At 34.2% G+C, this 25,973-nt stretch overlaps 1 protein-coding gene across 1 annotated transcript; it reads left to right on the top strand.

The window, feature by feature from the left end:
• The first annotated feature begins 263 nt into the window (after positions 1 to 263).
• LOC123535277 (sodium-dependent multivitamin transporter-like) lies at positions 264 to 25,504 on the top strand. Its single transcript, XM_045317867.2, has 15 exons — positions 264 to 815; positions 3,681 to 3,749; positions 4,736 to 4,787; positions 5,166 to 5,233; positions 6,807 to 6,887; positions 16,520 to 16,593; positions 17,701 to 17,838; positions 18,103 to 18,238; positions 18,566 to 18,654; positions 19,327 to 19,439; positions 19,747 to 19,817; positions 20,391 to 20,477; positions 22,201 to 22,430; positions 24,620 to 24,738; positions 25,195 to 25,504. Exons 1-15 carry the CDS (start codon positions 480 to 482, stop codon positions 25,374 to 25,376), a joined length of 1,845 nt encoding a protein of 614 aa, XP_045173802.2. The 5' UTR covers positions 264 to 479; the 3' UTR covers positions 25,377 to 25,504.
• The last annotated feature ends 469 nt before the right edge of the window (positions 25,505 to 25,973 follow it).

The following is a 25,973-nucleotide window of genomic DNA, read 5'->3' as shown; positions in this document are numbered from 1 at the left end:
CAATAAGATGAAATACAAAAATGCATCCTGATGCAATAATGATAAAGGTAAAGAGGTAAAGTTTTTTATTTTAATGTCCATTGAAAGGACCAGCGAATTTGGCCTTTGATACACCTTTATTGTGCGTACCAATTACCTCCCAAATCCTACCACTACGCCAGGCGCCAAGCGGATAGAAGTTGTTAACCATTCATTTAACTAGCTCGCGGCTCGAGAACTTGCCTTTTCATGCACATCATGTTATGTAATTATTGAACTTGCCAGTTCAACCGCGGCAGTATATTACTCCACGCTCGTGTCCCTTGAAAAGATAAAAGATGTATCAAAGTTAAGATAATATACGAGCCTCTTTCAGACTGGGATATTTAAAAATAACTAGTGATTAAAATAATTAGATACATTTAAGGACAGATTTCACGCTCCTTTTTAAACATTACTTCACTATTTTGTTACTTCTTTTTATCTAATAAATAACAATAATGAAACGATTAGATTTTCACACTGCGGATTATGTTGTTATGGTGATCTTTGTTGTTATATCTTCTGCGATCGGAATTTACTACGGCTTTTACAAGAAGCAGAGGACCACGGAAGAGTACATTCTTGGCAATCGGCAGATACATTTTGTTCCAGTTGCACTGTCGTTGGCAGTAACTTTTCAATCCGCAGTTTCTATAATTGGATATCCAAGCGAAATTTATCTGTATAGCACTATGGTGGTTTATACGATCTTTGGGCTGACTATTGCATATCTTATACAGGCATTTTTCATCGTGCCTTTGATGCATCCACTGAGGCTGACCAGCGCATACGAGGTACGATTTATAATTTAAAACAACTAAAGAAATAGAACTAATTTTGTTTTTGGTTGAAGTTGGGTCTGAAGTCAATTGTCGAGCCACGAAGTGAAAAAAGTGAGTCTTTTACACCTAACATTTTTGTTTCCCATTTCTGCAACGGTCTAAAGGAGGTGGGAGAGGGGGAGGGGGGGGGGGAATGGTATCCCTATGAAACACTATCTTAATGAGTTAGGAACCGATAAGTGGGTCTCTTTGATTATAACTGATTGTTGGTTGGTCAATATATACACATTTTATAGGGGCCCTTTAATTAACCAAATATATGTTTCGGTTATTTCACTTGGGACAATGTATTTCTGTATACAATACACTGTTTTCAAAGAGAAATTTTATCTTTACTAAATTACAACGTTGCTAACCACTTTGTTCACTTAGGACAATGTATTTCTGTATACAATACACTGTTTTCAAAGAGAAATTTTATCTTTACTAAATTACAACGTTGCTAACCACTTTGTTCACTTAGGACAATGTATTTCTGTATACAATACACTGTTTTCAAAGAGAAATTTTATCTTTACTAAATTACAACGTTGCTAACCACTTTGTTCATTACTCTGATATACTTGTTTTTGTTTAAACACGCTTATGTTAAAATGGCCTCACGTTAACAGGCAATAGCTTCAATGTTTTTGTTGCGACCAAAAAAGAGCGCTACTATAATTTTTATTTTCTTTTTTGTTCTGGTTTTGATAAAGGGCATATTAGAGTAGAAATAATGTATAGCTAAATCGTGCTTTTTTTTAATTAATACACTCCAAATAGGTGTAAGAATAATCATGAAATTATTCCTCTGACGTATAACCTCTTTAACATGTATAAATAACGTTAAAATACCATTTTCTATGTATTCTTTCTTAAATAAACCAATGGCAAGGGGCATACCCAGGTGATTTTGAACTGTACGCCAGATAGACGAGCTGCATAACTATAAACAAAGCAGCGATGCTGCGAGAATGGGGTAGGAGAGAGAGAGAGAGAGAGAGAGAGAGAGAGAGAGAGAGAATTGGATTGTGTAAGGTATTCTAGTTTTTGTTGTTATTGTTTATGTTTAATTTTCATGCTTGACTTCTGCATCCGAATTTTGACAGGTTTGCGTTAAATGCATCTCTACCCATACATTGCGAAAATTAATTAATCATTGATACATCTGTCTCACACGAAAATAAACTATAACTAGATAATGTAAACAACATTTAATTTTTGCAAACGGCAATTCAAAATGCGTAAATCGCTTTTTGATCTGGATGTAGATATAGATTGAAATGCACATTGATATTGACGTATATGTTATATTAAGCGCAAGCTTTTTTAACTTGAGACCTCGGGTGACTCAAGCATTTTTGTTTTCCCTTTGCATGCTTGAATATCAATGTGTTACTTGGGTTTTTTATGGCCGAGTGGTTAAGGTCGGTAACTTCGAATTAATTGCACCACACCGATGTTGGTTCGGGCCTCACTCGGGGCGTTGTATTTTTCATACAAGGAAACCGTCCAGCTTGCTTACGGAAGGTCTTTGGTTTTAGGTCAGAGACAACCAATTCGAAAAAGTACAGGGAACTTACTGTGAATAAGGTATATACCTTGGAGTGAGGTAACGTTTGTCCGGTTTGATTGGTCGTTCATGTAAACTAAACCAAGAAGTGACTATTTTTTAATTGATTTTTTACTGCATTTTCAGTATTTCATTATACGTTTAGACAAAATTAGCTATATTTTATGTGTATTGAAAATAAGTTTTATCAAAAGAATTTCTCCTGCCATACCAACGATGTAAACAATGGGTCATCTCATTTGTAAACACGAAAATTACTTAAATGAATTATCCCTATTCATAAGTTTTCGTCCGATATTTTTTTTGTTTTTGAAACTAAGATAGTTCTCGAAAAAAATGTGACTAGAAATATACATGTATGTATCGATTGGATGACCGTACACGCTATTGTGTTATAATGGAAGTCTACTGAAAAAGAATTGGTGGTTTTTAACCTATACCCGGGTGTCACTTTGCATTATATCACATATACCTCAACTCTCCACGTTCTGTTTGGTGCAAAATATCAAACTTCTTTGTTTAAAAATATTTTGTCGTTATGTTCATAATTATTGTTTATCTAAACATATTTTGCTAAGTACTCCGAGTGATGAATGTGTTTCAATACATGCACATCTCAAAACATAGCAAATTTTAAAAAATGAAAGTAAAGTAAGAAATATTGAAATAATATGATCCGCTATGTTCCATCGAAGCAAAGTTTGCACTTCAGTGTTAAAAATTTGCAACAGCACTTGTAATGCCTTTTATTTTTCGTTTATCACATAGAGTAGCGTTTGACTATGCACTTTTAAACATATAGGAATCTTTCACTGGATGAAGGTGTGGACGGAAATATATGCTCGAATGTAACTGTTGAGGCGTTATCGAGGCTCTGCAGAGTTACCGAAAAACAGTTAACGGAGAGCCAGATATTTCTATCCGCATCTCTAACTAGTGATAGTTTTTTTCTTGCATGCTGTATTCTTTATTTAATACAAATAATAAAGTAAAATGAATGTTTTTCCTTTGAGCACTATTATGTTGTAGTAGCATATGAATTTACCAATTCATTCATAAATTGCAGCACATGATTCATCTTTTACCCTGGGGTGTTAGACGAGTTTTTCTAGCATCGTCAAAACACGGGAAAATAATATCTGTCAAGCAAGAATTAAATCTATAAACTACTTGTATTAATAGAAAAATATATTATTGACTTAAATGATAAAAGCAGTTGCAATAGGCGGCTTTAGTCATCTTGAGTGTATATTTTATAACTGCAGTATTTACGGAGGCGTTTCCAGTCAAGAGCAGTGCAACTACTCGGCATGACAATGGGCATACTGCAAACGGTATTCTTGTTTTCTTTAGTTTATAAAATATCACATTTGATACCAGAAGAACGAAAATATATAATTCCCCACATATACGTTTATAGCACTGAGCAGTTCACAACAAGACAGACAATCTGTCATAGAAGTTCATTAGTATTGGATAGCAATACAAATTAGTTTACACAATTACAGGCTATATGCATCGATACGTCTACATAAAAGGAATTTTTCGTAAGAAATTATATCATAATATGATTGTGCAAGTATTGAATGTATTTGTTTTCAAACAAAGCAAAAGCCATTTTGTTCATATGTGCGCTTATTCTATTTAAAATATTATTTAATATGTTTGACACATGTAGCTGAAGCATCGTTATGTGTCTTGTTTCATGAGTTGTATCCCAATTTATGGCCTTATTTTATGTATCTGTATCACCTGTATATGTCTTGTTTCATGTAGCTGTATCATCTTTATGTGTTTTCATTCTCGAATTAGTGTCACTTTCAAGTGTTCTGCTTCATGTAGCTGTATAATTTTTATTTGTCTTGTTTCATTTAGCTGTATCATCTGTATATGTCTTTTTATGTAGCTGTATAATCTTTCCGTGTCTTGTTTTATGTAGCTGTATCATTATTTATATTTTTTCATTAGTGAATATGTGTCATTTTTGCGTGTCGCGTTTCAAGTAGCTGTATAATCTTAATGTGTCTTTGATCATGAATCTGCATCATTGCACGCTTATTTATTTACAGTATCATTTAATATGTTTTGACACATGTAGATGAACCATTGTTATGTGTCTTGTTTCATATAGTTTTATCCTAGTTATGTGACTTATTTCATGTAGCATTATGATTGCGTATCTCGTTTCATGTAGCTGTATAATCTCAATTTGTCCCATTTCATGTAGATTTATCATCGTTATGTGTCTTGTTCCATGTAGATGTATCATTTTTGTGTCTTGTTTCATAGAGCTATGTCATCTTTATGTATCTTGTTTCAGCTTCTATATGTCAGCATTGTCCTGTACTCCCCAGCACTTGCGCTAGAAGCAGGTAGTATTATATAGTTTCATTCATTTACATTATCTTTATTTAAACGTACAATTTTAGATGTTTGTATCAAACTTGATGTTGAATTATGATACACCAATATATTTGTTATAATTAATTTCATGTTTTTGTTTTAAATTTATCAAAGATATGTTAAATTTTTAGATAATTACTCATCGGCTCTGCGTTTGATAACTCTCAATGTAAAGTGTCATACACATATTTTAGCATGTTAAAGCTGTTGTTACAGAAATGTTGATAAAATGTACAAAGTAATAAGTCTGACATTCCATAGATTACCTTAAGCAACACAACGAATACAATTCGGTCCTAAACTAGCTGGTAACTTTGATATCATTATTTATGATAATTCTGTTTCAGTTGCTGGACTCCCTGTATGGTTATCTATTGTAATAATAGGACTAATAGGAACTGTTTACACCGCTATTGTAAGATTTTTGCTTCATGTGATATTATTATTGTGACAGGACCTTTTAGGCGCAACATATACCATCGATTTGCAGCAACGACTTTCTTACTTCGAATTGTCTTTGAACTATGATATCTTTTTTCCCGTATTTGTGTGATAGACACCATTATCTATATCTATATCTATTATACACAGGCATTCTTAACTTGCTTGGGGAACAGAATATAAGACGTGTAATTTCAAAAGTGCTCAATATGACATGCATTTGGAACAATCAAGGGACAAATATTCATTGTGACTTTTTAATAAAAGATTTACGCCTTACAGGCACTAATGTAGTCAATAAAGTTTGTGAAAGGATCCTTTGGAAGCATAAAACGAAACCATTCAACATAGTAGCAGACTCGGTTTGCTTGAGTCTGTTTATGAGAGGTAATGAAATGGGCAACTCCCTGAACGCCCATGGCGCCGGTAGAAAAAGAACTCTATTAAAATAAAATGTATGCACTCCATGATCCCAGAGACATTATAGCAATAGTTTCATGATATATTGAATGATCCTAGTGCGTTTTAGACATGCTTCTAGAATTATGCACAAATTTTGAATTGAAGACAATTGTGACAAAAGGAGATTATCCCCACGAAATAAATAATTTTCGAGTTAAGTATAACAACCAATATGAACTTGTACAAGTCGTTATTAAAATTATTGATATTCTAAAAGTACTTACGTATTTCTTCACATTAAAACGTTATATAATTATATCAATGAACGCACTCTATAACATGATAGCGCGACACCACCAGATAACATGACGCCAGATCGGACAAAACGACACTCTATTGAGATTGTTGTCGTTTTGAAGTAAGTATTTTCATTTTTTCAAAATCAATGAAAACCAGATTCCTACCAGGCTTTGAAGATAGAAAAATGCATCTAAAGGAATGTTTTCTGAATTAAAAAACCTATCAAATAATCATATAAATGGTTAGTCCATGGCCAGATTTTCATTGTTTTGGATATTGAACAGAGGAATTTTTCTCATTTTTGAAGCAACAAGCTTGGCTTTACCCTCAATAAAAAAGCCCAACATTATCTCTCTTTGTCTGCCAAATATCCCGGCGAAATCTCCATTAACTTTGAAAATACGAGGTGTTAAAGTCGGATGGGTATACCAAAAATGTTCTGTCTGACACCACATGGTTCCTAGGGAAGGTTCTTACTGACTTTTTGTTGGGCTTTTTATTGAGGGTAAAGTAAAATTTGTTGCTTCAGAAATGAGAAAAAATCCTCTGTTCAATATCCAAAACAATGGAAATCTGGCCATGGATTAGCCATCTGTACTATTATTTGGTGGGCTTTTTTATTCAGAAAACATTCCTTTAGATGCCTCTTTCTATCCTCAAACCTGGTAGGAATCTGGTTTTCATTGATTCACATTGTATATAGAAAAAAATGAAAAATTAATACTTACTTCAAAACGACAACAATCGCCTTAGAGTGTCGCGTTGTCCGATCTGGTGTCATGTTATCTGGTGGTGTCGCGCTATCACGTTATAGAGTGTGAATAAAGGAACATTTATTTTACCAGGGAGGAATGAGAACCGTGGTCTGGACTGATACATTCCAGTTTGTTATGATCTATGGTGGTCTGGCTGTTATCCTTATACTGGTAAGTATTAATTTATATCGAAAGTGTCGATAACTAGTGTCGTAATTATTATGCTTGAAATGATGAAATATGTAATAAATCTGCTATGAACTTTTCTGTAGAGAAAATAGTTCGCAAAATACTAGATAAACTAAAGATGAACAATAACAAAGTTTTTCACGCATTTACTTAGTTACAAAACGTCCCAGTCAATTCGAACAAATGTTAAATCTACTGCTTTAATTAAAAATAACTTGTCATGAAGAATGTTACATTTCTCGCACATAATTGGAATGAAACCTTTTCTGTTTGTAGCATTCTACCATGTCGACTCATGACAAAGTTTTAAAACCCGTCACCAACAATCATTAATTTATACCCATCTTCTGGTCGATTATTATTATTCCTGTGGGAACTTTTTGTTGAAAATTAGTTTTTGTATTTTCATGAAATAAATTATTAAGTTAGGCCCTTATCAATTAGAGATAGAACCTAATTTTTAAAATCATAGGAATGAAGTTAAAAAGCTTAGAAATGAAGGCAAATGTCCATATATTTCTCAAAAATAGATATATTGACAATATTTTAAGCAGAAGCGTTAAGTTATGAGCATTTAATATTTTCATGTAAAAGAAAATTTTGAAATCAAGGAAATGTAACTCAACAACTTTGTGACAATAACATCATAATCTGTGTACTCCGGATTATAGGCATATTCATTTTGTTACCTAACGGCAATTTTCGTGTACTAAAAAAAATATAATCTTATGCTGCCAATGTTTCAATCAGTCAAAAATGCTTTTTAGAGTATGAACTTACTAACTGGTAGTACCAGTGAATTGTAACTTACACTGAATCTGTTATATTTGCCCTTTTAGCTGCTGGCGAACGGCAAAGACAGTGAGTTTTGTCCAAATATAAGCAATCATTTTACCAGTTTTGAGAGGATTTTAATTGATAGGAAATTACAGTTACATCTAAATACCTTTCTGCAACACATAAAGATAATGGCATTCACTGTCAATCAGTATTTTGACTAAGATAGACTGGCATTCAATCGTTTCAATGAATCATAGACAGAGTCCGTTGTTTACAAATTTTTAATCGTAACCGGTGCACTTGTAAAAACCACTATATTTTGAAAAATCAAAGTATGCAAAGAGCTCTGGTATCTATATCAATGCAGTTAAAATACTTGGGTGTGATACGTTGTTTTGCTCCATTACCCAAAAGATAAATAAGACTGATAATTCAGACACCATTGCACCACTCCTGATTTCATTCCTTTCAGGTACATCAAAATTTAACTATTAATATAGCGATCTGTCCACTATCTGTTTCGCAGTACGAAGTAGAGGACAATTTTAAACATAATATTGTTATTATATATGTGTGTAATCTTTACGCTACAGTGAGCAGCTGTAACAGCTTTAACTTTTAATATATGAATAAATTGGCGGTTATCCATATACCACTAGACTTAAACCTATAGTCTGCTGGCGGCAAGTGATTCTGCCTTTGCCGTAGTGCAGATGAATGAAGGTCTGTAGATGAAGGTCTGCACTGTTCGCTATTCAGTCAGTAAATTTTCAGTGAACACCCCTTCGAATAGTAAGTGGTGCGGCACAAATGGAATGATGGATCAGTCCATTTTAGAAATTTTGCAAGTTAAGGGTTAACCTTTATTTCCACTAATGTATGAATTTGTCGTACATTTAATGTTAGATGCGGCGTTAATGGTTTGAAAGGTCAGCAATTCAAATAACCAATCTAAGCGTTAGAATTGCGGTTAAATGCAGTTCAATATTTACCATTATTGATTGTTTTCTCTATTGATATTTTATCTGGCTTGTAAATGTTTTATGACATCTTGATGTAATTACTGATTTTACATATGTTTCTTATCTCAGTTATTTCGTTCTGTTATTGGTATGAGAAAAAAAGTATCGGCTTCACTTAAATGTTTAATGTACTCTGACTAAATAAACGACACCTGTTTCCCACACAAAAACTTAAAAATGAGTTAATGTAATCTCGTTTTAGAAGTCATGAACTTGAAGTATTCAGATTGCAGACACACTAAGCATATAAAAATGTTTTAATTGATAATTTCATTAATTTAAACATTTACGAACAAATTAGTGATTATTTTTATGAAAGATATGTCTAATTTATTAAGATGCAATTATCTGGGAAACGTCATAGGGGTATGCGAGAAATTATTAGATAAATCGCAATGTAGTTGAATCTCGAAACGGACCCGTATATTAATATATAAATATCATATGGCAGAGTGTGTGACATTGATATTGTCAACCCGAGGGCAGAATGTCACCCGAGACGAAAGCCGAGTGGGGACATTCTGTTTCGAGGGTTGACAATATCAATGTCACACACGCTGTCATGTGATATTTATTTTATTATACCGTACAAAATTAAGTATATAAAAAAAGTTGTATCATAGCTCGGTGTTTTTTCTTAACAAATTTGGTGCAGGTAAATCGTATACACTGAGTGCAGGGTGCGGTAAATGAAAGTTATAAAATACCCGCACGCTAGTTACCGCACTGTTGGATAGGAAAGTTTGCCAGCGCGTATGGGTGTGTCTCTAATAGCAGTCAGCGAAGTGTATTTTATTGATTTTCTGTGCTCGCATTGGTTTATTTTACACATTTGTAAAAGCAAGGATTTTAAGTACTCACTGAACTGCTGTATATAGCAATGTGGAACGCCTACTGAACTACCATACATGGATGGCTATGATACAAAACAGAAAGAACATTAAAACTCTCGGGTAAACGATTTATAATCGGGGACTACGCCCCCTCGTACAAATCGTTTACCCCCGAGTTTCAATGCTCTTTCTATTACTTAAAATATGTTTTTATTCATTTAATTCATCAGTCATCTTCATTAAAAATTCAACATGGAACAAAATAATATATAATACTATATGTGTTCAAGGGAGGCACTCATGTCATGATTTGGCTAAAATATTGAAGCAGTTATTTGCCCTTATATGATATTCAAAATGTCAGCGCGGTCACATGACGTGACAGTCACTTTCGCTTGGTCACGTGTCAAAAAGGTTGAAAATGATTTTTTATAGTCAAAATATCTCTTTCTCGGGTAATGGGATTTTATCATTGTAGACAAAAGTTAGGTATAATAAAAGATGATTTTCAGTACGCACGGTGGTATGTTTAGGACATGAATTTACTTTTATAAGATTAAACAATCTTGTGCGCACGACATCTTATCACGTAGTCACGACATATTAAATCGAGCGCACGACATCTTATCTTCAGCGCACGACCTCTCATCTCAAGTGCATGACATCTTATCTCGAGCGCACGACATTGTATCTCGTTTTTACGACTTCTTACCTCATGCGCATAACATCTTATCCTAGGCACACGACATCTTACCTCGAGCACACGACATATTATCTTGTGTGTATGACATCTCATCTCGTGCGCTTGACGTCGTATCTCGAGCGACATCTTATCTATTTTTATAAGGGCCCTTGTTTCGGTTCAGGTCATCAGTAAGACCATACGGACGAGAAGATAATTAGGGTCCCGCCTATTCAAATGTTATTTGAACTTCACACAAGTACAGTTTTATCTTCAATGGGTAATGAAAAAAATAAATGTATATAATGGTGCTTCCAGCATGTTATAATAGCAACCAATCGCAGTTCGACTGATGGTATAAATTCGCCCATTGTCAGAAAGAGAAACAGGGAAACACGTTGATATATTTTCATTTTGTCAAGGACTTAAATCTATTCCTATGTGTCATCACTTAACTTTTGCTGCATTTTGTTTTATCAGTTTGTGAATTTAACTTGATAAAAGAGTTTGAAACATACGTACCCTTGTAACGGTTATAAGTATAAACGAAATAAAAACAAAAACTGTGGGCGTTGAATAGGCGTTTGAATTGGTATCAGACGGGACATAATGTCAAGCGCTCGAGATAACATGTCGTGCGCACGAGATAGTTTGTCCAGCGCATGAGATAAGATGCCGTGCGCTCGAGATCATTTAATCTTATAAAAGATAAATGCATGTCTTAAACATACCACCGTAAGTACGTACTAAATGATAAGTTAAAATTGTTGGCTTAAATTATAGCAATACAATTTCTCTCAAGTAGATATAAGTGTAGCCCTTTTTACATTTTATGTGTTATATATTACTCAATTAATAACATGTGGCGTAGCGTGTAGTCATTTGAGTACTACAATGATGAACGTTTTCAATATATGGGCAATGAATAAACATTGCGTTTATTATCAAAAATTGTGATAATATTTTACTTCCTTTTACGATCAGTCTTCAGTCTTAATGGCGAATGAGAAATTCAGCGAATTTATTAATTCTTTTATCTGTTTGGACCTTTTTATTGAATGTAGCCTTTTGGGGCTTTCATTGAATTTAGGCTTCGGGGGCTTGCATTTTTGGCATATCATAATTTGCTGTAAGATCGCCCTGAACGCCAAATTGCTCGGTGACTGGTCGACAGAAAGGGTGCGGTAATATATAAAAAATCGTAAAATATTTTACTGTAAGATTATTTAGAGAAACACCTCATGCTGAGTGCTCAGTCCATTAACAGTTTACAATACTCTTTCCATTTTGGTTGTGTTTGCGTAGGATTCTTGATGGTTTGTTCGAAAAGTCCACCGGGTGCTTATCGTCCTTTGCATCTATAAATTGTTTGATATTATCTATTGTTATAAATACGATTTTTGTTTATAACATCGTTCTTTTTGTTACTGTTACAAGAGCTATATAGCTTGTAAGTGCAAGAGTTGTTGGGGATAAGGAGTTGTGGTTTGAGTACAATTACACTGGCAAAACTCACCAGTGGTGCATTTAAATACCTTAACTTAACCTACGGTTTATGCACGCCTGGTAAACAATACCTCTTTAGAGGTAAACGGTAAATCGCTCTGTCGCAACTTCCGAGCTAGTGTATGTCGCGATAAAAGACCGTCAACAAAGGTAAGTGTCATTAAATTTTTAGTATTTTTACAAGCAGCGTATCGAAAATCAAAAATCAGGGAATGGTAGGCGATGTAGATTTGATTTATCTTTACAGAGAACTTAAAGTTCGCTAATTCATCTTTAATTTATGGTTGCGGCGGTGTTTATCAGCAAGCTGATTCAGCGGTAAACTGGGCCGTTTCGTCATGAAAGCACTATTATTGTCAGATATTTGAATTTTAACTGATATCAAGAAGCAAACCGAGTAGAAGTGAGATATGTGTAAGGTATACAATGTATTTGGAAATATAATTTGTACCGAAAATGGTTTGCGAGAAGAAATATTAACTTTTTTATTGTGAGAGACAGCTCTGTTGTGAATGAGATAGTCGTGTCGCCAAGGAGATAGCTCTGTTTTTATAAGATAGCTTTGTGTTAATAATTTTTATGCTATATTGTGAAGTTTACAATATTTACGTTGGATTGTTCACTTTTTAAATGATATACAGTCACTGTTCCATTCAACATGCATATATGTATTAATTTGCCTAGTATTTTGATATAGATGTTTCATTAGGCTAAATGCCGCTTTATACAATCTTGAGGGTCACGTTCGGACGATAGTTCCGTTAGCCAATCAGAGCCTTGCTTTCAACTTTATGAAAGTGAAAGTAAAAATTTAAAAACATATAAATATTTAACCTAAGATTCCAGCTTTCGATTCGAGATCTTATGGCTGCGCATGCGGTTTCCTTTCTTGCCAAGAAATAAATAATAAAGCAAAAAGAGTATCTGTTATGGACAGACGCGGGAATGAATCGTTTTTCCATTTTTGCATTTAAAACTGAAAAGCGTTTGTTACGGTGTAACGGAGGTAAAATGCCAATATTTTTGAAATACGTATTTCATCGCGGGGAAGTTTTTATTGCCACGATGGCCCTGGTTCGGTTACCGGCTTGGGCATGATTTTTTCTTTTTTTTTTTCTTGATTATGCATTTTTATGATGCTAATGCTCTTACAGCATAATATGACGAAATTTCAATTTTGAAGAATGATAATTTTACCCTTAACCTGAAGTCCAGTCCCTTTCAGCCAAACGCTTGCTAATAACTCGTCTGATAGATTCAAATAAAAATAAATTGATGGAAATTAAAATAGCAATATTAGAGTTTCAATTATACAAGAAGTATTAACATTTAGAGGATCGATCACTTTAATCTTTTGGTCAGCTATTGTATGTGTAATTGAAGTTGCTATTTTAATGTGTACATTGTTAACACACTAAATAAGAAGCTTCTACGAAAAGTTTCCCTATGAATTTTATTTAGCTGATGAACCAGTACGACTGTTTTAAACTTAAAACTTTGTACATTGTATTTAGGTACAAACAAACGGACTGTGTCCTCCAATGAAAGTAATTATGGTATTATTATATTCAGATTTGATTTTACAAATATATAAAGCAAGATGTATTATACACATGTTGTATCGGTATAAAATGTGATAACTGATTTGCATCTCGTAACTGGACATAACTACTACTATCCTGTTACGAGCAACACTGTTCAAAACTGTAAATATAACACAGAGCTGTCTCCTTAGCGACATGACTATCTTATTCACGACAGAGCCGTCTCGCACAATAAAAAAGTGAATATTTATACTAGCAAACCATTTTTAATAGAAATTTTTTTTTCCAAATACATTATATACCTTACAATTATCTCACGCCTACTCGGTTTGATTCTTGATATCAGTTAAAATGCAGATATGTGACAATAAAAGTGTTTTCATGACAAAACAGCCAATTTTACCGCTAAATCAGTTTGCTGGTAAACATCGCCACGACCACAAATTAAGAATACATTATCTCTGTAAAGTTAAATCAAAATTAAATCGCCTACCATTACGGCATGTCAAACGTTGCTTAATTATATATGTATGTTATTGTTGTTGTATATTCGTTATTGTTTTTGTAAGCTTGATATTCTTATTGTATGTGCGATTACACGCGATATAAATAGCTCAGCCACGCTATACAAATACAATCACATAACATAGACTAAGAGCGACACGTTTTGTAAATAGAATCGTCAGATATTGAACAACAATGATGACTTTTACCATAAGAATATCGAACATACAATAAAAATAACAATGGTAATACTTAGAATATGAATGACATGACATTGAATAACAATATCAAAGATACAATAAGAATAACGAAATATAGAATAACAATAATGACTTTTAGAATATGAATGACAAGACATTGAATAACAATAACAAACATACAATAATAATAACATACATATATAATTTAGCAACGTTTGACATGCCATATACCATTCCCCGATTTTCAATATACAATACAATGCTTGTAAAAATACAAAAACTATGATGACACTCTGTCACAAACTGACATACGGGCCTCAATATATCTGTAGTTTAGATGCAGGTATTGCATCATCTTTTTGTAAATGAGGTAAATGTCAGATTTTACGTATAAAATACCTCTCACGTGTTTCTGTATTCTATAACTTAACGGGCCTTAAATTGTCAAATTCAAATCCGCGCCAAAGTTGTCGGATTTCCCGGCTATATCGTGATTCCCGTGGAAATCGAAATATTCAAATATCACGGTTATGTAGTGAGTCTCGTGAAATCCAATATTTGGCGGGACATAACCCTACAAATAGACTGGACTAGATATCTTTAGTGCACACCATTTTCGACAGCTAGACGAAATTATGTCACTTTGATTTTTCTTGGTAAAAGATTTTGGTCGATCAACATTTTACCTGGTGATGATGTCACGACCCGGAAGTATTTTACTCGAGCTTCACTTGATTTTACTCGCCTGGATGTGAATTTCCCAGCGTAGAGATCCTTCGTCCCATGGTTGTGCCATAACCGCCAAGACGCTGATTTTTGTAGTCAATTGAGTCAGCTCAGGGATACAAACACCTGTCATGGGGAGCCATAAATGAAGCAACGTTTTCACGGTTTAACGGGACATTATTTTAAGATTAGTTCTTTGTGCTACTTTAAGTTTGAAGTAAAAGGTAACACCTGCGATACGTCACAATAGAAATGAACTGTTATTTATAGGACTGTACATTTTCTAGAAAACAGATACTGAGCTCAGATGTTTTTAGTGTCCTTTTCATTCTTTTCTTCTAATAAGATTTTTTTTCTTCTTCATTCACTGTAAATAATCATTTTCTGTAAATAAACCTGTAAATATTGTTATGAGTGTTAAGTTGTTGCGATAGTAACTGACCCCGGTTTGTCCATCCTGTCACACACTCACCTTTATTGACGTTCTTTTATCGCGACATAAACTAGCTCGAAAGTTGCGACAGAGCGATTTACCGTATACTTCTGAAAGAGGTAGCTCTGTTGTTTACCAGGCGTGTTATGGAATGTTGAAATGTCCGTAAATTAATTCATTATGCATGTGGATTTATTTCACGCAGTATGCACTTGAAAACAGACATACGTAATGCAGAGAAAAAAGTTTTTACACGTTCTTGTCCATCAAGTTTGGTATAGAATGTATATATGACACTAGAAAGCGATAAATGTGGAGAAAATTAAAGTTAGATATTGGTAAAAATGCAAGAAGAATGTAATTTTTCTGCATTATTTCAAAAGTGTTGCAACGGTTTACTACCTTAAGTACTTTTATTATGGTTATTTATAAGAATGTCTTGCAAATATTTTCTGTCAGTAAGTTTTTAACACTACTGTAGTCACTTTCATAGTACTCACTTTTTATGGATGTTTTATAGAAATTAGTTTTCGCCTAAAATATGTTGGTTAGTCCCTTAAATATTCAATAGGTCAAAGAACGCATCCTTACCAAACCACAACCACACAGCAGTACATGTATAATCTTAACATGATTAATGTTAATACGAAACTATTGCATTGATGATATAAAGCATATAGCGAGGATTAAATTAACTATAAAAGGAACCAATTGAGGCAGCACAATGGAAAGCAAGCACTGGAGAGTCTGACCAGTTAACGGCAGATGAAACCTATTGATGCCTACCATATTCCAAAGAAACAAAGCAGATTCAACGACTAAGTTCTCCATATTCTAAAGCAGGGTATATAATGATGTGTTAAAGGTTTAAGGAATCTTCCAAAATACATAAGAAAGTTTTTTTTTGTTTTTTTTGTTTTGTGTTTTATTTAACGTCGCACCGACACATGATAGGTCATATGACGACTTTCCAGCTTTAATGGTTAAGGAAGACCCCAGGTGCCCCTCCGTGCATTATTTCATCACGAGCGGGCACCTGGGTAGAACCACCGACCTTCCGTAAGCCAGCTGGATGGCTTCCTCACATGAAGAATTCAACGCCCTGAGTGAGGCTCGAACCCACATCGATGAGGGGCAAGTGATTTGAAGTCAGCGACCTTAACCACTTGGCCACGGAGGCCCCTCATAAGAAAGTTACAACACATTCTAGTAGACAGACCATGAAACACAATGTGGCACCACCTAGGAACGAGTGGTTGCAAAACAAACACTTTTTTTAACCGATTCTTATCAATTCGAACCTTGTTGACACGTACATAAACATTTTGTGACTAGTAGCTTTGTTACCATGTCAGTGCTATCTTTTACGTATTTCTCTTTGCAGAGTGTAAAAGAAATAGGAAGCTTATCAAAAGTTTTCGAATTGTCGTCGAAAGGTGGTCGGATTAAATTTGATGAGTATATATCTATATCATTCGGTCTTTGTGATCAATTTTCTCAAACGGTATTATTTTACGACTTGCGCTGTTAAGTCTTGTGTTCTGTTTATCCTGTAATTTATTGCTAGTAATCCAAGAGCACATCGTGCATAAGGTTTGCTTTTCATCTTACGAAAAACGATGTTGTAGGACATACTGCACATTCATGCCCGTAATGCATTTCTCGATTCAGACAAAGATAATTGTATGAAAATGTATAACGTTATGGTTACCCAACCGGAACTCTATGTTGGTGAGTGCAACGACATCATTTCTGTTCACGGACGTAAAATTTCCGTGCTATATTTCAAACAGAAGGGTTTCTGTTGCTTCTATTATTTAATCAATGTTTAAAATGCGTATCAGTAGTATATTCAATACCTTGAAATCTCACAATATTAATTTTGCAGGATCGAGACGAAAACAACTAAATGGCTATCTAGTGCTCAGCAGTCATTTTTGCCCCCTTACTTACTATAGATAGCTTTAAAAGTGTAGTTTTCATAATTTCATATGTAATTTACTTAGTTGAACGTTGAATGTCGTTATTTTTATTTCTTAAATTATAATTACAGAATCAGCCATAATATCTTAAGAATATGAATAGAATTAGTAGTTTCAGACAAGCATTGCAAACATCATACAGTCGAATATCTAATATATTAAATAATGCCGGTATTTAGTAATAAAGTGAGTTGATTTCGGACTATTTTCTTACTCCGTTAGAGCTGTACTGAACGCCAGATGCTCCCAGAGCTTGAACTTATGGTGCTTTGGTATTCTTTTACTGGTAAAAACTTGAAAGTCGTTGACTAGCGTTGTTACTATCTCAAGTACTTTCGGATCTAGGAGTCCGTTTAGTCATGTTTAGTATAATAAGAATAACGTACTGATGCAGCCTCGTAGGAACAGACTCAATTAAACCAAATCTATTATAATTTAGTTGTCTCTAAATTTGATACAAACGGAATGAAAATTTACATGTGTTATCAAGTTGGCAAACATATTTAGATCAACTGGCATTTGCAAATATTTTGCTGAAGTCACTATGAACAAAATAGTTTGAATCTCTATTCTTTCTCCATAGAATAAACCCAGATCCACGTGTACGTCATACAGTGTGGGGATGTGTTATCGGTGCTACGTTTAACATGCTTCCAAATTGTTGTAGCCAGTCGGCAATACAGAGGATTTCTTCCATAGAAAGAGCTAAGGATGCGAAGAAGTATGTATAGTCGTTGGTATGCTAATGTTTGGTAAATTGCATAAAACTTTATTACAGACCATTTGTGTATCATTACCTTTGTTGCATGCTCGGAATTCACTTCCATCCTGTTTAAGATATTTCGAAAATTATAACATACAAAAGACTCTCCTTTCTGTCGGTATATTTTTTTTCAAATTCATTTCTTTGAATTCATATGTTCATTTATATGTTCTGTCAGATTGTCCAATCAATTTTGATTCTGTTTTTTTTAAATCTACTTAGTGCAACCCTTCTGAATATACCACTGGCGATAACCTTCGCTTGCATACTTGCATTGACTGGGCTGGTTCTTTATGCATACTTTGTTATAAAAGCATGTGATCCTTTGGCTGGTGATCAAGTGTCAAATCCGAATCAGGTTTGTTATTTACAGAATAGTAAGTTGAAATAGAAGCAAATGTTTTGATTTTCTTTCCTGTGTACTTGAATTTATTTCTGAATAAAAAAATTATAGAATTGTTGGTTAGGTCCTACTTACGCTGAAAAGTCTTTTGCATAACTTGACTTGAATTAATTGGTATTAAACTATTCGTTTTGATAAATATGCACATGACGAGGAAACATTTTTATTTCTAGTTTCGAGTGTTTTAACGCTCGGAATATAATGTATTGAAAGCGGCTTACTTTGAAATACAATTAAAAAGGTTAACTCAGGCAGGTATGTCGGATCTGCTTTGAATTTTAGTTGATGATATATTTCGTCTTGAATGCGTTAAGCGATGTACCAGGACTTGCTGGGATATTTCTTGCAGCGGTTTTCAGCGGAGCTTTAAGGTAAATACTAATAACGATTCGTGTTTTTCTATATATGTTCACTCAGTCATACTAATTACTTATATTATATTAATAATAACAATACTAACAAACTGGATGCATTTTTTTGTTACCTGGATCCCACAGCGGTACGTTCTGAGGCGATTTTCAAGATACCAGTAATGATATTGAAACCACCCTTCTTTACTTATTCAATTAATTGATTCTTGACGCTTTTAATAGCTATTTGGTAATACTCACGTGTGGCTTAGTGCGTTAGCAAGATGAGAAACTGTTGAAAATATTGGCCTCATATATCTAGTGGCTAAGGTCGCTGTGTTTGAATCAATTTTGCCTCACAACACTGTAGGTTCGGAACCTCGCTTGGGATGTGAAGACTCGTGTGAATTCCATCAAGCTGTTTTGCATTAGTTCTCTGGTTCTACCCATTTAACAACCCGTACCTGCATACTGCACGATTGGGCACTTGGTGCCAACCAAAAAAGCTGTGTGAGTTACGTTGTGATGATGTGACTTTAAACTAAACAAAAACAAAAGAAACATGCTGACCTTAATTTACGATACATTCAGTTACTGTAAACATGGCTTGTTTGCATTTCCATTTGAATAAAAAGAAGCTGTATTTAGATATTGTAATTAACGTATTATTGTTAAACTCTTATCTGATTTTAGTACCTTGTCTTCGGGTATAAACTCAATGGCTACAAACGCTCTACAGGATATCCTGTCTGGTTACTTACAGGAGGCTCAACAGATTAAAAAGACATTCATTTTAAAGTTATTAGGTATACACTCATACTGAATACAGTCTAACATTTCAATATTTAAAATTTGCAATATATATATAATATATGTCTATAAAACATATAAAAACATATATGTAATATATTATGTGTATAAATGTTATGTCAAGTAATATCTCATTGTATTAATTCGTTCAGCTAAGATTAGCATTTTAAATAAGATGGAGAATAATAAGTTGCATTTAAATTTGAAAACGAATTCTTTCAAGCTTTTATCAGACAAACTTGTTTATTCATAATATAAAGAACGACATGACATTTTCTGTTATTTTATTCTTTATGTTTCTAGTGCTAGTATCCGGCATTTTGACTGTTACATTAGCGTATCTATCACAGTATTTGACAGGTCCAGTGACACAGGTAATTATGTTATGTGTTACGTGGTATAGTGGGATTTTCAACTCTTTAAAATACAATCATCATGGTCTTATGAAATTTGTTGGAAAGGCTGTTTTGTTATAGTAATTACCTTACCAAAACACGCTCAGATATGTGAACGCAGCCATTTAAGGTGCGAAATTTGTCACCTGCCAATACAATGAAGAGGAGCGTAGAAAGTAAAAGCCCAAAGAGAAAATTTAGATGCAGATATGACCGCCTGTCATAAACTTGTTCTAGTGGAATGCACAGTCTGGTTTTTTAACATGCGTGGTGTTCAGGAACTTCTTGCCTACCCTCTAATATGTCTTAGAACAGTACACTTTTTAACGTGGAAGTACTTTGATCAGCAAGTTAAAATTTCCAGTGCCCGGGTCGGACATCGAAAGTGGAAACGATGGATTGGCAGTACCTGACCACTTCCCCATTACATACATTTGACCATGATTTTCTTAAAAGGATATTGTTCTTACTTTGATACATTTATCATAAAAAATGCCTTTATTCCTAAGTCGATTTTTGATATAATCTAATTATTTCTTTTATCGAACACAGATGTGCAGTACAGCTTTTGGTGCAGCCGGTGGTCCAATTGTTGGTATATTTTTCCTCGGTGCTGTTTTTCCACAGGCTAACAAAAATGTAAAATTTTGATTTCTCGCGCCGTATAGTTGCTTAAAAATGCATATACAATCAATCTGACATTGATTATTTTTATTCTGTCAGTCGACCACCAAAACAGTAACGTGAACTTAATAAACAGTTCAGATGTTAATGTTCTCAGACAGTTGATATTATAATGTTATTAATCAAGCAATTTCATATTGGCCTTGTTATTTGTCCAAGGGTAGTCGTATAGGCCCGAGGCCGTAGGCCGAGGGCCAATACGACTGCCCGAGGACAAATAACTAGGCCAATATGAAATCGCTTGATTAATGATAATATTATTATTCAACTTTCAACTGTTGGCGGTAACAGTATAAGAACTCTGTGAGTTACCTATGACAGCTATGCACGTTCAGGTGAAAAATCGTGTCATTCTTTGACAAGTTGTTTACAGTTTAGACGTATTTTAGAAATCATGATCATTTTCGCCAGTAAAACAGAATGAGTTGTATGTAGGTACTTGAGAATAATTTTGAAAGATACTTTTAATGCGACAAAATCAAGAGTAACTAGAACATACCTTATTTTTTGGAATTCCTATTTATTTTCTTTAGCGAGTACCATACCATTTGAATTGTGATAAAAACTGCTTTAAAAGTCGTTTCCTTTTAGGCTGCAAGCAACGAGACACAAAATTATACACATATGAGCCGTGCCATGAGAAAACCAACATAGTGGGTGTGCGACCAGCATGGATCCAGACCAACCTACGCATCCGCGCAGTCTGGTCAGGCTCCATGCTGTTCGCTTTTAAAGCCTATTGGAATTGGAGAAACTGTTAGCGAACAGCATGGATCCTGACCAGACTGCGCGGATGCGCAGGCTGGTCTGGATCCGTGCTGGTCGCAAAGCCACTATGTTGGTTTTCCCATGGCACGGCTCATATGTGTTGATCAAGATAATACAACCAATCAAGCACATATTATATAGTCCCATGCCTCGTTTAATTCTTATCCGAAATTGTTTGCAGTTCACAACTGACACTCTTGTTCGCCAATTTATTCATCCACTTTCCAGCACTTGAATCGCTATTTATCATTGCACAAATAGTCCACACTATCAAAATGTCTGTTAAAGATAAGTCTCATCCTTTTAATTAATCTGAGTTTCCATATTTTCTTATTATTTTCCTTGACAACTGCTAGAATTTCTGACAGGAAACACTTGCATTTTACACAATACCGAATAAGCGAAAGTACCGTTGTAATCTCCGAAGACGTACATCCCGCTCAGTCATACTTGGTTATTAAATGAACATGTTGGATGACTTTTTTTATCAAAACGTGAAAAAAAAATGTAATCTATAACTCTGATGTAAAACAAAATGGCGTCATTTAAAAATCAAACGGAAGTGGCTTCTCCGTATTGGCCCTCTCTTTTGAACCAATCAAAATGCTTGAATTCCGTATTGGCCCAGTTTTTTCGTATTGGCCCTGTTTTTCTCATATTGGCTCAGTTATGTTTTGTATTAGCTCTGTCTGTTTCATATGGTGTTTGCAATTGATCTAATACAGTGTGTAATATTGTAAAGTTGAATAATAATAGTTGATATTCAAATAATTGTTAAATGCTTTCTTCCAAGAATACATATAAAAGTATAGTAAATTTATCAATGATATAATTAGAAAGTAGTTTGCTTAATTTATTGAAGTTATCTGGAAACCAACTTGATTATTGCACTGTTCTGCATTTGTAATAGGGTGCTTTCGTAGGGGGAATGTGTGGAATTGCTATCAATATGTGGATTGCTCTTGGCTCCTTTTTATATGGAAATAAAGCTCCGCTGTCACCTCCAGTCACTACATCCGGGTGTTACCAAAATGAAACGGACTTAACTCAGCTGAATTTAACACTACCAACCGGAGGTTCAACATTTGATATATCTTCGGCTCGTTACGGGAATAATACTACAACTATGGATTTGCTCAAGCAAGTATCAATTATAAGCTACTTATCAAGTGTATGCTAATATCTTTGTTAAACAGATGCGCATAATTCTAACAAATACATAATCATCTTTGTTACCACAGGTTAGAAAGTCTCAAATTGGGTTTTTCCATAATGATTTGAAAATAAAGAAATTGTATATCTGAAACAGCAATTGTATTATTGAATGAAGAAAATTATATCAATCATGAGAGATAGATAGAAATCCGCTTTATAAGTCTTAGAAAGTTTAATATTACTTAGTAATACTATAAGATAAACATTTGCATGCTACAGAATTTTAAAGTGGATATATTTTTCAGAAATTGTATTTCAACACTTCTAATTGTGTGTGTGTGTGTGTGTTTGCGCGCGCGCGTGTGTGTGTATTATAATCTCACGTAAAATAATTAGCTTCAGAATTCATCGTCGAATTTTTTTTGAGAATTTTCCATAACAACTTTCTGCAATTATTCCAACTGCTAGAATTTAATTTCGGTTTAATTTGCGAATGGATTATCATAACACTTTCATGATATATTATGATACTTAGCCTAAAAGAAACATTTCCATACAACTTTTACATTGTAAAATTTCTACAAAGCATAATTTTCCTGTCCCAATTTTTTGTCACAAGTAAATTACTTTTTTTCCTGACATAAAATTAATATTATTAAATTAAATGATATTCTAAAAATTCCAAAAGATCCTGCTATTATGATATTCAGTTTATATCAGGATCTTTAAAAATATAATATAGTTCATAATTATCCTATTACGGATTACAAATATAAAGTGGTTAAGGTTAAAGGTCAGTAATTCAAATCCTTCTTTGTTTCATATAAAAAGCGACAACTTCAGGTCGTCTTTACGTATCTTTAGAGAACATCACTTTTTCCTACACCTATTTTTCATGAAAGTTCTATCAAAAATTAACGAAAAAATGAAAAGAAATTAGGGGGTTATGTAGTTCCTAGTGAAATGCCAGTCAGTTGTGGTCTGCTACCCTAAAAATGGCGCATATTTACTCTCGTCCGCGCAATAAACACCTACTTCCGGTTTCGATCTGCAAAACTTGCCATGTGGGCTGTATGAACATGAAAACCGTCTCATTTCATGCAGAATGTCTTCTAGTAGTGAAAAACGGTGATTAAAGCACTCGTTCTACACGAATTTGCGCAAAAAATGTGAAAATTAGGATCTATTTATTATGGACTTCTTTCGACTACACCACGGAAGCACATTTTCGACCGAATTACTGACCTTATTCCTTAAGAATGTCGGTAGTCTTCCCAAGTTGCCCGTCCATGCCCTAAACAATGCCCGGAGATGCTCCTTGGGCTTTTCTCCACCACCAAAATCCGGAAAAGTAACCACTGGCCTAACTTGTCCCTCCTTCAAAAAATAAGATAACTGAGGTTAGACAAATACTACACAAATATCTTTTTCAAAATTAATTTTTGAAACGGTTTTGATTATAAAAATGTGACACTCTACTTTATTCAAATATAAGAGATTTTCTAAGTATTTCAATTGAACTGAGTTAATGCACACTCGACATTTGATTTTAACTATGTTAACGTTTTAATATTACGGGTGATGTCTCTTAAAAGCAACATGATATGAGCCGGGCCATGAGAAAACCAACATAGTGGGTGTGCGACCAGCATGGATCCAGACCAGCCTGCGCATCCGCGCAGTCTGGTCAGGATCCATGCTGTTCGCTTTTAAAGCCTAAGGCAATTAGAGAAACCATTAGCGAACAGCATGGATTCTGACCAGACTGCGCGGATGCGCAGGCTGGTCTGGATCCTTGCTGGTCGCAAAGCCACTATGTTGGTTTTCTCATGGGACGGCTCATATTAGCTTTAAAGTATTATATGGCATTCTGCTGTTAATAAACCTGTCAAAAATGACTTACGGAACAATATTTGCAACTGAAAGATCAGAAACGTGTTATTTTTAAGGAAAAGTAATTATGTGCGTCATGCACTTCCTTTTTTGAAAATGATTGGACTATTAGCTATTTTTAGTCAGGGTTAAGAGTCAAATGATTACTCGTAACATAATAATTTATAATATTATTGCATAATACCACCAATTTCATATGTAAATAGTAAGTTATTACTTCGTGCACTGGGCAAAAAGGAAATTATTTGATTTTATTACCGAACGTTTATTCTTGATTTCAGTGTTCATCACAGTGTGAGTAACAATCATCTTGCCATCTATGATTTGTCTTATATTTGGCTTGGATTCATAGGATTTCTGATTGTTATAATCACTGGCTTGGCTGTCAGTTTTATTACAGGTAATATTATAGGATGATAGAATTATTATACATGCTAAAGTCAGATATGTCACTCTCATAAATAATGATATTAACAGTATTATTATCATAGTAAGAAGGGAGACAATCGGACCAAAACTACTTCAGTGTCGCATTTTAAATGTTGAAATTCTCACTACATTTCAAAAATCGAGTTGGCTAAGGACAGCAGCTGTTACAAATATATTCTAATCTGCTGCCTTTTGCGTCATCAAAACTTTGAATATATCAATCTCTTACTTGATTCAGCACTACAATGTATGAAGAAGACATCTGTAGTACTTTTTACACGCGTTCAGAAGGAATATAACATGTCATTAACGTTTGCTTCTTAGTTTTTGATAATTTTGACTACGAACAAATAGTAGTCATATAATGTCATTATCATTTTGTGTTTCTTTCCAAAGAAAGAATGACAACTTTACTTCTCAATACCAGGTAAAGATAAAGAATTTCCCACGGAACCGATGTACATCTTTCCTATTTTACGACGTGTTTGGTCATTTGATGAATCAACTGTACATGGACAGCCAAGAACTGAATACTGTTTAGTTCCAACTGACAAAGAAATGAAAGTGATTGATTCCAAGAAGAAAAGCATAGTAGAACCAACTAATTGAATTGCAAAGAAAACAATGTGTAATGGAATACCATAAGTGATTTGTTTTTAGAAAAATAAATAATATGCATACATTCGTCAAAAGGCAAAATATTGTGTCATTCAAGCGTCTATAATAAATATCTTGGAATAAATAATAATAAATTGTTTAGAGATATTATTATACATCTGATGTTCACTGATGATTGCAGAAGTTTAAGTCGGAAACACGGATTTTCGAATCCACGAGGCCAAGTCGATTTAGAATATAGTTCTCTATCATATCATGACCTATTAGGAACTTCTAACGCCTTTTTGGCTATAAATATGCAGTATCTTCCGTGATTGTTCCAAGGAGACGGCTCCGCGTGTATCGGTGCTATACACCGGGCACGTTAAAGAACCAGACTGTCTATTCGCCAAGAGCTAGGCCAAGTTAGTAAGACAGGCCTGTATCTAAATCTGTTCTCTCTATCTGTTCTGGGGGCTCTATCTCACTCTGTCCCTCTGCTCAGTGGCTGCGTTTGCTATATGTAAAGCGCCTTTGAACGTGTAGTTCCAACTGATGAAGAAATGAAAGTGATTGACCCCAAGAAGAAAAACGTAGTAGAACCAATTA

This window comes from Mercenaria mercenaria, chromosome 12, assembly GCF_021730395.1.
Source record: "Mercenaria mercenaria strain notata chromosome 12, MADL_Memer_1, whole genome shotgun sequence".
Lineage (NCBI taxonomy): Eukaryota > Metazoa > Mollusca > Bivalvia > Venerida > Veneridae > Mercenaria > Mercenaria mercenaria.
The sequence above is the reverse complement of the archived record's forward strand: the minus strand, read 5'-3'. Positions and strand labels throughout refer to the sequence as shown.

What these genes read in the sequence shown, in the direction of transcription:
- LOC123535277 (XM_045317867.2), top strand. Translation starts at nt 480, where the DNA reads ATGAAACGATTAGATTTTCACACTGCGGATTATGTTGTTATGGTGATC. An exon ending in ATTCATTTTAAAGTTATTAG is followed by an intron (nt 19,440 to 19,746) that starts GTATACACTCAT and finishes TTATGTTTCTAG; the next exon opens with TGCTAGTATCCGGCATTTTG. An exon ending in TTCCACAGGCTAACAAAAAT is followed by an intron (nt 20,478 to 22,200) that starts GTAAAATTTTGA and finishes CATTTGTAATAG; the next exon opens with GGTGCTTTCGTAGGGGGAAT.